Source organism: Dioscorea cayenensis, unplaced genomic scaffold (assembly GCF_009730915.1).
Source record: "Dioscorea cayenensis subsp. rotundata cultivar TDr96_F1 unplaced genomic scaffold, TDr96_F1_v2_PseudoChromosome.rev07_lg8_w22 25.fasta BLBR01000572.1, whole genome shotgun sequence".
Taxonomy (NCBI): domain Eukaryota; kingdom Viridiplantae; phylum Streptophyta; class Magnoliopsida; order Dioscoreales; family Dioscoreaceae; genus Dioscorea; species Dioscorea cayenensis.
Window position 1 is genome coordinate 2,502 of NW_024086963.1, and position 14,992 is coordinate 17,493.

At 34.6% G+C, this 14,992-nt stretch overlaps 1 protein-coding gene and 2 long non-coding RNA genes across 3 annotated transcripts; 1 reads left to right on the forward strand and 2 right to left on the reverse strand.

Annotated features, from left to right (window-relative positions):
* Window positions 1-676: 676 nt before the first annotated feature.
* LOC120254679 lies at window positions 677-6,078 on the reverse strand. Its single transcript, XR_005534698.1, has 3 exons — window positions 5,821-6,078; window positions 883-953; window positions 677-759 (listed from the first exon to the last, which is right to left on the reverse strand). It is a non-coding gene; the product is annotated as an uncharacterized LOC120254679 (long non-coding RNA).
* A 2,258-nt stretch (window positions 6,079-8,336) lies between these two features.
* Window positions 8,337-11,436, forward strand: LOC120254677 (probable protein S-acyltransferase 14). Its single transcript, XM_039262743.1, has 5 exons — window positions 8,337-8,413; window positions 8,607-8,725; window positions 8,847-8,941; window positions 10,312-10,548; window positions 10,818-11,436. The coding sequence occupies exons 1-5, from the start codon at window positions 8,337-8,339 to the stop codon at window positions 10,941-10,943; spliced, it is 654 nt and encodes a 217-aa protein (XP_039118677.1). The 3' UTR covers window positions 10,944-11,436.
* Window positions 11,437-12,984: 1,548 nt separating this feature from the next.
* LOC120254678 lies at window positions 12,985-14,037 on the reverse strand. Its single transcript, XR_005534697.1, has 2 exons — window positions 13,461-14,037; window positions 12,985-13,326 (listed from the first exon to the last, which is right to left on the reverse strand). It is a non-coding gene; the product is annotated as an uncharacterized LOC120254678 (long non-coding RNA).
* Window positions 14,038-14,992: the final 955 nt, after the last annotated feature.

A 14,992-nucleotide genomic window follows, 5' to 3' on the forward strand; every position in this document is an offset into this window, starting at 1 on the left:
AGACAAGAAATGCTAGATGAATATAACAATTTTGGAATGCCATTTTTTTTAGTGACCATTCACTAATGACTGATGAAAGTATTGATTAACAAAAGTAAAGATAATCATCCCAAACATAAGATCGTATATATACACACACATACAAAAGAGGTTTTGGTCTAGTGAGAAGGTTAGAAATGGAGAAAGCTAGGCAACTAGAGGCCTTAGGACATGGTTCTGAGAAGTATCCAGAGCTGTCGGAAATATCCATTGCCACATGCCCATGGGGGTCATATATGTTGGATATGGTATTTCCTTATTTGGGACACTAAAGACTATAGGTTGGAATTAAAGCAACTGGATGAAGAGGAGGTGGTGCAATGTTCATGCATCTCATGATGAAATGCATATAAGAAATTAATCCACCTTGAGATTCTTTATTGAGATTTGGAGTGCTTCATTGGATTTTGTAAGCTTCTAACATGTGTACACTGAAAAAGTCACAATAAATTCAATAATAACCATGTTCAATTCAAGAGTTTACTAAACACCAAAATTAGGATTTTGCAGAGACATTAAATCATAATTCAACAAAGATCTATTTCATGATATTGATACACATAATAAATCACATTAAACACCATAAAAATACATGACCCACAAAACATCACATTGAACATCATAAAAAAAAACACCATTAAAAACATCACAAAAAACATCTGCCATTAAACATCCTCCTAGATCTGCCATTAAACCTCCTCCTAGACCTGCTTTAACAAACTGCATCACAAAAAAATCCTCCTGGACTTGCTTTAACAAAGCTTTTGAAATTAGCAGGATAAGTAAAAACGATTCTAAGATACAAATAAAATCTCATGCTTTAATTAGAAGTAAGAAAAATACCTTAACTACAAGTTCATTGGTTGTGACATGTGATCCTAATTCATTGTCGACATCCATGAACTGCCTCAAACCTTAACAGTTAAGCAAGCCAAAACTATTAAAACAAGCAAATTATGAAACACACACAAAAAAAAAGAAGAAAAAACACCATAATGGAACTAGAATGCCAATCAAGTTAATAAACTAAAGAAGAATTTGGGTTCACTTGAAATAGAATTTGTTGCACTTGTGTTATTATAAATAGGCATACTGACTACATGTGGAAGAGAATTTGAATTCACCTAAGAAGATGAAGATGTAATTCAAAATATTTAACATATTTTATGCAATAACATTAAATAACATAACAAATATAAATTAAATAATATAACATTACCATGCTTTCTTGAGTTTAAATTTCAACTTATGTGATGTGTGGAGTTTGTGGTTGACCCTTCATTTGAGTTTTCTAAAAGCAATATTGTTAGTGCAACCGCACTATTATTGGCATGATTTGACACCTAAACAAGATGACATGGCAACCTTTGTGGTGTGGCATGAATGATGACATGACGAAGCATGGTGACATGGCAAAGAATCTTGGCTTGGAGTCAAACATCTTGAAGATCTTGGTAAAGCTATTTTTAGTATGTCTACAACATGGAGGTAAATATCTTGAAGATCTTGGTGGAGATATTCTTGGTAATATCTTACAACTTGAAAACAAGATCATATCAAGACCATATTTAAAGAGATTTTATTAGAGACTAAATATAGGTGAAGCTTAATTAAGAAAATACCTATCAATGGTATGATTGAAGACTATTGAAGTTATGATTTGAAGAAACCATAATGGGGATGATTGAAGACTATTAAGGGCAAGATTTGAAGACATGCCTATTATTGGCATGATTGGTTGATTGATTGAAGATCTTTATTAAGAAGATTTGAAGACCAAACTTGGATCAATTGAAGATAAAGTTTGGAAAGTTTCATGAAGACGCACAAGGATATGCGCCCCTTGTGAGGGACTGCTTGATGAGGAACTGAGAAGGTAGGCTAGTTGCCGACAGTCAGGATCTGGTTATTTGGCTGCACTGACTCAGACTAAGCATGACCGGAAGATTGATGGGTCTTAAGGTCATCCGCAATGTAACCAGAACTCAGTCAAGTCAGCAGTCAGGGCCATGTTGCAATTCATGTTATAAAAAGAGTTGCAACATCTAATTTCGAAAAGTTTTTCAATTAGTAGCCACGGAGATTTTAAAAGAGGTATGTGCTATATTTGGGACGTTGAGGCGTCTATATAAGCTATCTTGCTCTGATATTAGGTATAGCTCTTGTGGAAGAAAGTGTGTGAGAACTAGACAATCTAGAGAGGGTAGTAATCTTTATTGTTGGGAGAGTGAGTGACAAGTGTTTGTACTAATCTATTTTCACCACTTTTAGTGGATTGTTTATCTCCGAGCTTGGCCCCCAGACATAGGTGAGTTGGACTCCAAACTTGATTACAAATCTTGTGTGTCTCCTTCTTGCTTGGTTTGTGTGAAGTTTTTCTTGAGTGTTTGAGTATTCTCTAAAAATCACAAACCACATCGGTGGAACTAACAAATATCATTTGGTTTTAGATTGCAAACATAATTATGAAAAAAATATAATGTAAAATAGAAGCACCTTACTCCGCACCTTTAATGGAGTTAGGAACTTTGTGGTTGAAAATTTTGCTTGAGCATGCTCATGATCTTCCTCCAATATCATTGGTGAAATAAATTGATTTAAATGACTTTGCCAACCATGTGCATTATCCATAAGCTCTTCTATTGCCTTGTCCACACATTTTATTAAGAAATTATATTTTTTATTGGATTCAACTCCAATTTTAGCAGCTTTAGAGAAATGAGAACATAATTTATTGTATCAAACTTTTTTATCACTAGTTTGTGTGTCATCGTAACAATTCTTTACATAAGTATGATGGTGTTTAATATCCTTTCTCCAAGAGATGGGATCTCCTTCACATTCTTCTCGACAAGAACTTTACAAATATGTCTACAAATAATACCTATAAACTCAAATAAATGGCATGAGCATTTGATGTCAAATTCAAGCTCATTGTGTTGGACATTAAACACCACTTGCTTTCTGAGTACGCCTTCCTTTCCTCTGAGAATGTCTATCACTTGAAATGTGCATATTGCCCCATTTGAGTTGATAAATGCAAGATTGCAATATATCATTCCTCTTAATTCATCTTGGAACAACTTCAAAATTTTGTTTGTGTATGCTTGTTGTAGTTGCTTCTCAAAACGGCAATTGATTAGCGTTGGAAAATGGAGTTAAAAGAAGAAAAATCAACTTTATTTTCCTTCTCAATTTTGCTTTTCAATGCATTATCATATTGCTTCACAAATTGTTTTAGAGATATTGTTGGACCAACATAGCCATTAAAGAAAGCATTTATGCTTTCACTCCTTTGAGTAGTAGGCATTCCAGCACCAAAAAACTTCTTTAACATATATAAGAGCCCAACGATGATGACTTTGTATAAAAAAAATGCAACCATCCATTTTTTTAAAGGTTATAGTCCTCGATCATCTTCATCCAATTATTTTCAAATTCTTTACTGCTTTGTAATGAACTAGTCCACCAAGCTTCTCTGGAATTTTTTTCATAATATACCAAAGGCAAAGACGATGATGAGAATTTGGGAAGACGATCTTGACTGTAACTTGAATAGCCATGCATTAATCAGTAATCATAGCATTAGGAGCCTTGCCTGACATGCGTTCCAACCAAGTTCGAAACAACCAAATGTAGGTTTCTATAACTTCCTTTAACAATAGATCGCATCCAAATAATACAGTCTGTCCATAATGATTTACCCAAACAAACGGAGCAAACAACATATCATACTTTTGTGTTAAGCATATTGTGTCAAAAGATATGACATCACTAAAAGCTTTATAAGCTGCTATAGATCTTGCATCTGCCCAGAATACATTTCTTAGCCGGCCTTCCTCATCCATATCAATCAAATGGAAAAATTTTGCAATTCTCTTTTGCATGCGAGAAAAATAATGCCCAAGTGCTTCAACATCTCCAACTCCAAGCCCAAACTGCCTTGCTCTTGCAATATAATTTCAACAATCTTTTTTTGTATATGTAAAATTTTCATAACCACCGCTTTTAACTGCTAAGGAATGAAAGTTCTTGCTCAAACCTATACTTGCTTGGTCATTTAGTTCAAGCTTTATTTTGACATATGTATCCATTTTTTTTGTTGCATTTTTGAAAATGAGATTTTTGTGGACTAAGTGCACGATTATGCTCAAAATGGACACGATAGATCATAAAATGTCCATCATTATCAACACTAGCATTAACCCTAGCTTGACAGTTTGTTTTAGTAGATAACCTAGGTTTAAAAGAATCTTTCACAATAGATGTTCTTTTGCCACCTCGTACACATGCAAGTGTGTAATATTTTAATTTCCTGTTGTCTCCTGATTTTGTTCTTTTATAATACCAAACCCTTCTTTTTGTGCATACTTAACATAGAAATCATAGACTTCTTCTTCAGAATTGAAAACCATTCCCGCCTATAGAGTAATTCTTTCACATGTTGAATCTCCCACAATCACCATTTTTTCTTTATCTTTGTCTAGCATTTCCAAATTAGAAAACTCAACTTCTGTCTCATTTTGCCTCTTTTTAGAAGACCCAATTTCTAATTCTGCTATCTGGTTTAATAGCATCAACTTGTATTAATTAATATTATTTTAGATATAAAGAATTAATATAATATAATATAATGTTGTATCTTGAGAGAAAAACAAAAAGAAGATGATGAAATGAAGAATTTATTCTAGATAAATAGCAAGCATGGATGAAGCATTAGGTACATATTACACACATATATATACACACAAACATACACAAACATAAGAAAATTAAATTATGAAGGGATTAATTATATCACAGGTTTAGAAATTTGCTATTAAGATGGAGGATGTTGAAGAAGCGCTTGCAAGGTCACGAAATAATTGTAGAAAAATTTTCCCAAACACGATGTCCGATAAGGAGCAAGCCAAAAGTCCTTTACATTAAATAAATGAAAAAGTTTCTTTAATGATTACCAATATCATTCTTTCCATTCAAGTAGGGGTGGCAATGGGGCGGGGCCGGAGCCGGGCACCGGCAGGGCACTATTCCCGTCCCTTTTTTTCGTAAATCTCCCGCCTTGCTCATAGTTACAAATAAATATCCAAAATTCTTAAAAATATTTATAAAATAGATTTTTTATTATAAAATGTATATTTTTAAAGACAACTCATAAGAAATTTATTGAAAATTTTAAAAAATTTTCATTTACCCCATACATTATATAATATTTATAATAAATTAAATTATTATCGGGGCGGGGCGGGGCGGGGCGGGGCAAATACCAAACCCACCCCGCCCTCTCAAAACCGGGGCGGATCGGGGATGATCGGGGTGGGAACTTCGGGGCGGATCGGGTTTTGCCATCCCTACATGCAAGGTGCCCATTTCTAGTGATTGAAAATGGAATCCAAAATTTTCATAGGTAGTTATTTTTGCTATGAATAGTTATCCCTAGATCTATGTTAACAGGACTTTGAATGAAGATTATCACTCAAACATGATGTAAGAATTAACAACATTCAACCACATTTCCAAAGTAACCAAGGAAGAGAGAGAATTCAAAGTCTTACGAACAAATGATTGCACAAGGAGTAAATTGAATCTTCTATATGAAAAGGCAAACATATATGTAGGAGATAATTTCTTTGAAGTCTAGATAAAATACAAGATCATGGACCAAGTAGGATATATCAAGATAGGAACGCGATCGATACAGTTGGAAAATCAACAAAGTTTCTCATCAGAATCATGGATTACGAAGCAGTGAAAAAGTAGAAAAAGGAAATGAATAAGTACCAAAAGAAGTAAGAGAAGGAACGGAGAAGCCGATTGATGCTTGGAGGTGGAAACCGCCTAAACGAATCAGTACCGGAGACGATGCGGCATTTGGCCATGGATATGCTCTCGGCCCGGAGCTCTTCCGAGAAGCACATCATGCAGCTATATGGGAGGTGCAAGATGAGGGCATTGATAACGAAGATTAGTAAGAGAAGGAAAAAGAGGATTGTGGCTTGGAGAAAAGTGAAAATAGGGTTGAGCCGAAGAGGAGATGAAGACCAGTACTAAGGGATGAAAATGAGCTTTAACCAGCTCTTTTTCTTCTATTTTTTACTTTATTTTTTTAAATTAAAGTGAGAGATTTTTTTTTGCTGATGAGGACAGATAAAAGAGGGTCACATGGAGTCACGTGAACATCCACATCATTCGGGAGCTGAATTCGGGTAATAGAGTCAGGATGAGTAGCTTTGCTCTAGAATTTTTATTAACTTGAAACTTCACATTAACTGATGAGAGACCCTTGCTTTCATGTGGGGTCTCTCTTAGTCAATATTTGAGAAACCTCCCTCTTCATCATTGTAAAAGAAAGGTCCTTGTTTTTTTTCTCAATCATACAATGCATTTTTGCCATTATGGACCCCACCGTTAGTATTGATTTTGGAGGGAAATTAAATATAAGAGATTGGATCCCTATCATTGTAAGCTATTTAAGCTATTTTTGCATTAAATTTTATTGTGAAGAGATGTCTCTCAAACCTTTTATCCATCAGTTGATGTCTAGTTTGAAGACCACTATCTGTCTCCATGCTTTTGTACAAAACACTTAATAATCTGGATCCCAGACACTTGTTTGGAATATCTCTTCTTCCTTGCTGGGAATTATGCCTCGATTTGTCCCCACTTTGATCATATAGAGAGCTCATAATCTTCAAGCTTTGACAGTGATGGGGTGGATGATGAGGCTAAGAGGAGGTTTTTTTTATTTTATTATCAATTCATCACAAGCTAGAGGTACGCAGCATTGTCTCTTCTTACCGCCATAGACAAATGTTACATCCTTGCTTTATTCTCATAGTCGAAGCGTTGCTTGAAGTGCTCTTCTTCCCTAGTAGTGCAATTAAACCATAGAAGCATGTTAAGTTTATGGTATAAGCTTTGGAATGTCTGTGCTTGAAATCTTTGGTCTTTGTAGCTCATTATATCATTTTGTTTTGTTATAGTGCTGGCCAGCATGTTGAGATATTTTTAGCATGTTATTTGACTACTACAAGAAAATAGTGTTGTAGCGACAAATATTAGCTGCAGATTTTATATCTCCACTGCTATATATATATAAACTATTTTTACATATACACCCTTTAGAAAATTTGTAATCACAAACATACTCTTATTCATGGTTTTATGAGTATCATTATGTTTAATTAATTACTAGGCATTCTCCCCGGCTTAGCATCGGAGTTTTTAAATTTTTGTGAGAGGTTTTGAGGTAATAAATAAGTGCAATTAAAGTTTTTCAATTGTTAATATCATAAATAATATAAATAAAAACTTAATGTAATAAAAAAATAGTTTTCATTGCATGAGTTATTTAATTATATCATTTCATATATAATATTGCCAAAATCTCTGTATAATTTGCTCCTAAAGTGCTACAAAAAAAACAAATTTAAATTTTTTTATTTCATTTAAGTTTTTGTTTATATTACTTATGATATTAATCATTGAAAAAATTTAAATTGCACTTATTTATTTAGGCAATAATGCCCATAAGACCTTTAAAATCCAAGATATGCAACAGTTTTCATTGCAATAGTTGTTTAGTTATAGCTTTTATATATATATATATATATACATATACGATATTGCCACAAAACCTCACTCGGAATTTGCCTAGATATTATAATGGTAGTATAATGATATTATTAATTTGATGGAATAAATATTTTCTAAGCTAATTAAACAAATCTGAAACTATATTATCTATTTTCTTAATTCTTTTTCTTTTTATGTTTTTAAATATTTTTTAAACAAGGAAGTTAAAAAAAATTAGGAAAGATTTCCATTTCCATTAGAAGTTTAATTTTCTAAAGTAAAACCAATTTAATGCCCTTAACAAAATGAATGTCATTGAATCATTTTTATTAACAACACTTCAAAACAAATAAATGGAATTAAACATATTGCATTATTAATATAACATTTAATACAAACAAAGACTTAAATCCAATACAACAAATTTAAAAAAAATTAAAATTTTCTTTAAAATCCTCTCGAAGCAGATTATACATCTACTTTAAACATATGGATAGATGTGTTATTAATAATATATATTTAAGATTTTACATATTTTTAATAAAATTTTAAATAAATTTATATTTATAAATATAATTTTGTAGAATATTTTTTTATAGAATTAATTTTTGAGGGTTATGTGTGGAAAAAAACATAACAGTTGTAAACCTAATATCCCTCCTCCTCTCTCTCTCTCTCTCTCTCTCTCTCCCTCTCTCTCTTTCGTTCTCTCTCGCTGGTTCATGCCCTCTTCTCTCTCACGCTTCACACTTTTGGCCCTCTTCTTCACTCTCGCTCTCGCTGGTGCTCGATTGGACTGGTTCGTGCCCTCTCCTATTGGTCCGCCGCCCACTCTTTGCCCCCAACCCTAACCTCATCGCTTCTGAAGAAGATGACGACGATGATGATGATGATGATGATGATGATGTAATGTCACCATTTAAATTAGAAGCCAAAGCATTGAATGATGGACTAGGGGAGTTCATTGATCAGTTTGGTCCTGGTTAATTTAGTGGCCCGATCTTGAGCCTGCAGCAAGCTGCAACACTAGCTGATGCGGGGCATCCAAGGATCAAATTCTGCTGGAAGTGCAACCAGCTGAAGCCACCCCACTGCCATCACTGTTCTGTTTGTGAGCCCATCCTTCTTTTTTTGTTCCTGATTTTTAGAATTTTCTTGGTTGTTCTGAATAAAATCTTTGGATGATTCTTCTTCTCTGTTCTGTTGTATAATCTGTTGTTTTTTGGTTTCAGGCGGGAGATGTGTGCTGAAAATGGATCACCACTGTGTCTGGGTTGTAAATTGTGTGGGAGCATTGAACTACAAGTTCTTCCTTCTCTTTTTGCTACATTAACTTCCATAGTTTAGTTATCTTTTTTAACAGAAACGTGGATCTTAGATTGTTTGGTGTCTTGCATGATAAATTTATTTGTTCCCTTCATTTGGTAGTTCTTTTATCTTCGATAACAAAACGCTTGTTTAAGCTTATAAGTTTGCATTTGACACCAAATTATTTACTATAAGTTGCGATGCATTCACTATCCTTTTCTTTTTTTTAATCTTCCTTCTCAAAGTCGAATGTTTATGCATGTCATACATTTGGAGTATTATGCAAAGATTAATAAACCATTTCCAAATATTCATGCGATTTTGTATACTAAATATTGTGTTATTTCATTTTTGTCAAGTAATATGTTAGACTTTATACTTGCTATTCTGAGTTTTGCATTCTAAACTATTTGGCCAGTAAGATAGTTTGCTCTTCCTGCCAACCAGCCTTTAAGAAGACAATCTTTATTTTTTTGGGTTGAATTTCGAGTAAGCCCTACTTGATATTTGCCAAAACAATTGGCAACTTTGCTTTTGGTGTATGCAAACAGGATGGTTATATATTATTTATGTGTCTTTATGCAAGAATTTCAAGATGAGAGTTGATGAAGTTGAGCTCTAAGTTATCACAAAGATTGGTTCTAAATCTCCATATCAGTTAAAATTTTAAGTTTATTATACCAAATTAGATTGTAGATTCCTTGAAAATTATAAGAATTCATTTGCCCCAAAAACAAAAGAGATTTTTTTGAGATGCCTGATAACATTTTCTTCTTAATCATTTGAAAAAGACACTTGACTTTAAAATCTTCCAACTGATTGGTTCTATGTACGAATGCTGAAAGAATATCATTGATTTATATTTCCATGAACTTGTTAGATATCTTTTACCTTTCATCCCATTTTGACCATTTTGAAATTTTCTCAAGTGTGGAAACTATTTAGGAGGTCCATTTATTGTGCGTTATTTACAACATGTGTTTATTTTTAATAGGTTAGGAGAAGGTGTAGCTGCAGTCAATTTATTAAGCAAGTTTTTGGTGAATATGGTCCTTAATAATTATCAAGCTAATTGGAGGATAGAAAATGCAAACGTCTTCATCTGCAATTGAAAGTAAACTTCATTTTAATAGGCAATTAAGCTTTGATTATGATAATAATTGATCATGCTCTAAAAGATAGAGGTGAGAAATAGTTAAGTTAAAAAAAAAACATTTATGGCTATATTCCATCATTCTAGTCTAGCAAACAGGGGTGGCATTCTTGGCACACTACACGGATGTTTAATTTCATTTTTCAAACATTGGTCTGCTACTCAGATATTCTTATTTAACTATTTTCTTTTATATGATGGAAGTTCTACACACTTCTTGAGACAACTCTTATTAGACTCACTTTTGTCACAATTTATTGCTTTCTTTGGTAATTGGGAGACTCTGGGAACACCAGGAACACTCACAACCACATTTCTTACATTTGGTCAATGTATTCACTATTCTAATTGACTTGATTCCTAGCATAAAAAATTATGGGCTGACTTCTGTTTCTTTGTTTGTTCTAGTACTGAATTTGGCATTTGCGTTAAGTGTTCTTGGCTTCTTGATCATGCATGCATCATTAGACAGCTAATACAACAACCATCGGGCAAGTGCTTTATGCTTCTGTCTTCTGTCATTAGACAATGTTTATTAATCTAACAAATTCGGCATCTTTATGCTTCTCCAAACTAAAGAATTCTTCTTTTAAATTTAGGTGTACGAGAAGAAAACCACTCCAAAATGGTGGTATGTTTTGAGCCGAAGAAAAAATTGAGTTGGTTTGTTCTAGTTCCCCCAACATTGTCTTGTAATTTAGATCTTGCATTATCTTTCCCCTGTTGATGCATCCCTGACCAGGTATTCGGCACCAGCAAGAAATACTGGTTCATCCCAGCATATTCGGATGAGGATTTGAGAAGGATGCCATCACTGCAGGGCGTTGAGTATCCATCAAAACCTGATTTCGATGCACAAGATTTTTAATTGGCAATTATGTGTTTCCTCTTCCTCCGATGGTGCGAGAGCATATTAAAAGGCTCCCTGATACCCTCATCGATGTCATCCAGTGTCACATTGGAGCAACTACAAGAACTCAGGTCGATTGGCTGAAGATAGGATATGAAGTAAAATTATTCAAAGGCTGATGATAATGGTTCATCATATGATATGAAAATATGAATGGTCGTTATCGATGTGTCGTAACTGTTGGTGCTGTGGCCCTGTGGGGTGTGGTTAATGATGCTTGCATATGATTTTAGCTGGCATTATGTTTTGTTGTTCACCCTACTGCTGTACAGAGTTGTATGAGCCTTTATAGAATCTTAGGTATAACCCTGATTTCTCCGAGATTTGTGGATATTACTTCAGGTGGTTGGGTATTTCAATTCATAAAAAAGGCAATGATAATGCCTCTGATCATTGCAGTTTGTATTTGCAACACTTCTTAATATAAACCTTAACTTTTGTTTGTTTTCCATGTATTATGTTTCGATATTTCTTTATTTATATTTTTTAATCCATATTCCTTGAAATATTAATCATATGATTGTTTGTTTGTTTGCCATCTCATCTTGTTATTGTTTTTTCTATTAAGTATATTATTAATGATATTTACTCTATTCGAGCTTGAGTTCAAATCCAACAAAAACCGAGCTTAATTGAGTGAGCTCAAAACAACAAAACTTTGTCAAGGTCGAACCGAGTATCGAGCAGTAAATTTTTAGTCAAGCTTGAGCTCGAGCGCTTTACTACTCGGCTTGAACTTGACCAATTATACCCTTATGTGTCACAAATGAGCTGACGGTGTTTTTCTACTGTACATGTTAGCCATATGGATTCGGTTACTCGCAGGGGCCACATCAACCAGATGTATTTGGTTACTCGTTGGGGGACCAGTTGATGAAATGCAATTTACCAACTATATTTTGTTAATTAATGGAAAATCCACATTTTTTATCTCATGTGGATCATATATCTTATCCTTGCCTTCCAAACAATGGCACACAAATTACTTGCCTAACTACTCCATACCTAACATTTTTATTCATTGGTATAATACTTGAATTGATCTCTCAACTTTTCTCTCTTCTTTTTTGGTCCTTTTACTCAAAAAATGCTCCCAACTAGTTCCTGTACTCTTGAAAATAAGTCACACTTAATCCCTCTACTCCTAATCTCTTCCCAACTAACCCCTCTTTTCTTGAAAATATAGGGACTAATTTAATCATTTTCAAAACGTAAAAGCGACTCAAGTGAATTTCTATTTTTCAAGAAGTAGAAGAATTAATTAGAGAATTTTTTTGAATAGAGTGACGAGAAAAGAGACCAATTCAGATATTATACTTTATCCATTTTATGACAACTTTATATTTTATTTCCATTGTCCAATTGATGAAGCATCATAAAATATTAGAACATTAAAAAGTTAGACATCATCAAGAAGAGCCCAACAGCAGTCCAATGAAAAATAAGTAACCCATTCAGAAACCACCTGGAAATGGAATCATGAATGTAAACTTCAGAAAAACACAGTTCTGATTTTGTTGCTTGTTACGACTACATGTGCATGCCTCATCGCACTATTAAGTACACATTCCACGAGTAACATTATAATAGTTTTTTTTTATATATAATTTTCCTCAAAAAAAACTAACGGGTTTGATGGGAAAAATAGGGTAGGGAGCACCAAAACCATCAAGCAAGCATAAAAGGGCAAGTTTTTCCACCAATATCATATCTAATCAAATTATATCGACAAAAGGGGCAAAATTCTTTGCAACCTGCAACCTCTGCAATAGGAAGTAAATTGCTGTGTGCACCAGTGATGCTATTACTGACGAGCTTGTTTGAGGCCATAGGCTGCACAGTTATTTCATCAGCTTTATATCTTTTCAAGGGTAATAAATTTCATATGCATCTTCACAAAAAAGGAACTAACAACCATCAAAGGTTAGCATGCAGTCCATGTTGTCTTTCAAGAACCAGGAAAGTACATACATTAGAGGCAATTAGAGCGAAGACAGCATGAACATCACAATAGAATACTCATTCACTAAAATTAAGGAGTCAATGTAAAATTATCATCCGCCCAGGCAACTTGATTTAGCAACCATGACAACTAAGGGTAATTGAAAACAACCAAGTTCTAGAGTGTATATTACAAAATGTAAATTAAATATTCTGTCATTTCAGAGTCCTATATTACAAGCTAGCTTAAAACAATGCAATTTGAGTAGCCTGCATTGAGAATTGAAGACTATGCTACTGCCCACCTAGTTGTTTTGAAGTAACAGTAGTCATGTCCCTGACTCCACCGATAGCACAAAAACAAGGCATCTGGGTGCTCACTCAACCTTCAGGCAGAACCCTCCAATAAAAACAAATATGCTTAATTATCAATAGTAAGCTCATCAAAAAGATATTTCTATTTATATGCCTTCCAGGCAGACATGCAAATTTAAGAAAAGGAAAAAATTTTGAGTTACAGAAAGCATTACTCACTCATAAACTGGTATATTTTTGTCAATCACTGAAGCCAGATCGTATTCTCCATGCTTATAACAAACATTGAGCAACTGTTTCTTTACCTCATTATCTGGAGTTCTTCCTCTCTTAAGCATCATGTCAAAGGTTTTGTGAGCTGCCTGCAGACTTTCCTCTTCCAAGAGCATAAGGAGCAATTTGTTATATTTATCATGATGGAATGGAAAAGGGATTGAGCCCGGGGAAGGTCTCGGAGCTTGCAGTAGCAAAGGAGCATTGAGTCAAGAAGAGATGGGTCAGAGATGGACGGAGAGGTGAAGGAAAGGAAGACCTGGGACGCCTTCGTGAATTGGCGTGACACCAGGAGGGGGCGGACAGGGTCCACGGAGAGGTCTAATGAGAAGGTTTCAGAGGGCAAGCCACGGCGGAAGAGGGAGGCAAGGAAGGAGAGGCAGTTGTCGCTGTGGGTGGGCATGGCAACAGGAACAGAGGAGGAGGAGAGAGTTTTCGCGGTAGAGAGGAAGCGAATCGGCGAAGGCATGGAGGGGGCGGCTAGGGTTTCGGAATGAGGGTAGGAGATGGAAGGCGCAGTTGGGTGAAATCTCCATCACAAAAAATTAGAGGGGCACGGGCCAGGCAGCTAACCCGTAACCGGGCCCGGTTACGGGTCAGAACTCAGAAGTACCGGGTTGATATTATTATTAAAACAAAAAACTTTTTTATTAGTATGGAAAACCACATGTTCATGGGATTTGAACCCATGAGGAGAGAAAAAATTTATCACTTCAGCTAAAATTTATTTTGTATCTATTATTGGAAAAAAGATCTATATATATATATATATATATATATAGATAGTTGTAAGAAGGGGATCACTAAAACTAAGACAGTAACACTTTCATAAATATTTCTTTAAAATTAGTTTTTATACTATGATATATATGTATTATATAAATTTTAGAGACCAAATTATAAATTTTTTAAAAACTATACAAATCAATTTGTAAAATATCAAAGTACCAAATAATAAATTTTCACAAATAAATTTTCGAACATTTTCACACAATTATAGCATAATGGTTGTTTGAGTATCTGTTTTACCATATAAAATTATGCCATAACGTGGGAAATCTGGCATAAAAAAAACATTCCATCGGATCGGAATATTTTTATGCCAAAAATCGTGGAGGGTCGTCTTTACGCTTTCTCTCATTCTATCTCTCTCTCGGTCTCGGTCTTTTCTTCTTCTTCAATGATATCGTCTGAGCCGGCTCTCTTGGCACCGTAACTCTCTCCGTCTCTCCACCGGTGTCGTCCTCTCCCCGGCCATCTTTCACAGTCTCGGCCCCGATCATGCTTTCTCCTCCACCAGAGCACCCATCAGAGACGAAGCCTAACACCGGTCAGGTACTGATCATCTCCTTCTCCTCCTCCTCCTCTACTTCTTGATCTGGTCTCACTCTTGTTTCTCATAGATCTAGAACCCTAGTTTGTAGATGCTTGAGCATGATGTTTGCCTTATTGATGTTTGTAATATGATTATGATTCCC

Coding starts and splice junctions, on each gene's coding strand:
- LOC120254677 (XM_039262743.1), top strand. CDS start 8,337: ATGCCCTCTTCTCTCTCACGCTTCACACTTTTGGCCCTCTTCTTCACT. Junction 8,414..8,606: donor GCTGGTGCTCGATTGGACTG/GTTCGTGCCCTC, acceptor TGGTTAATTTAG/TGGCCCGATCTTGAGCCTGC. Junction 10,549..10,817: donor TGCATGCATCATTAGACAGC/TAATACAACAAC, acceptor ATCCCTGACCAG/GTATTCGGCACCAGCAAGAA.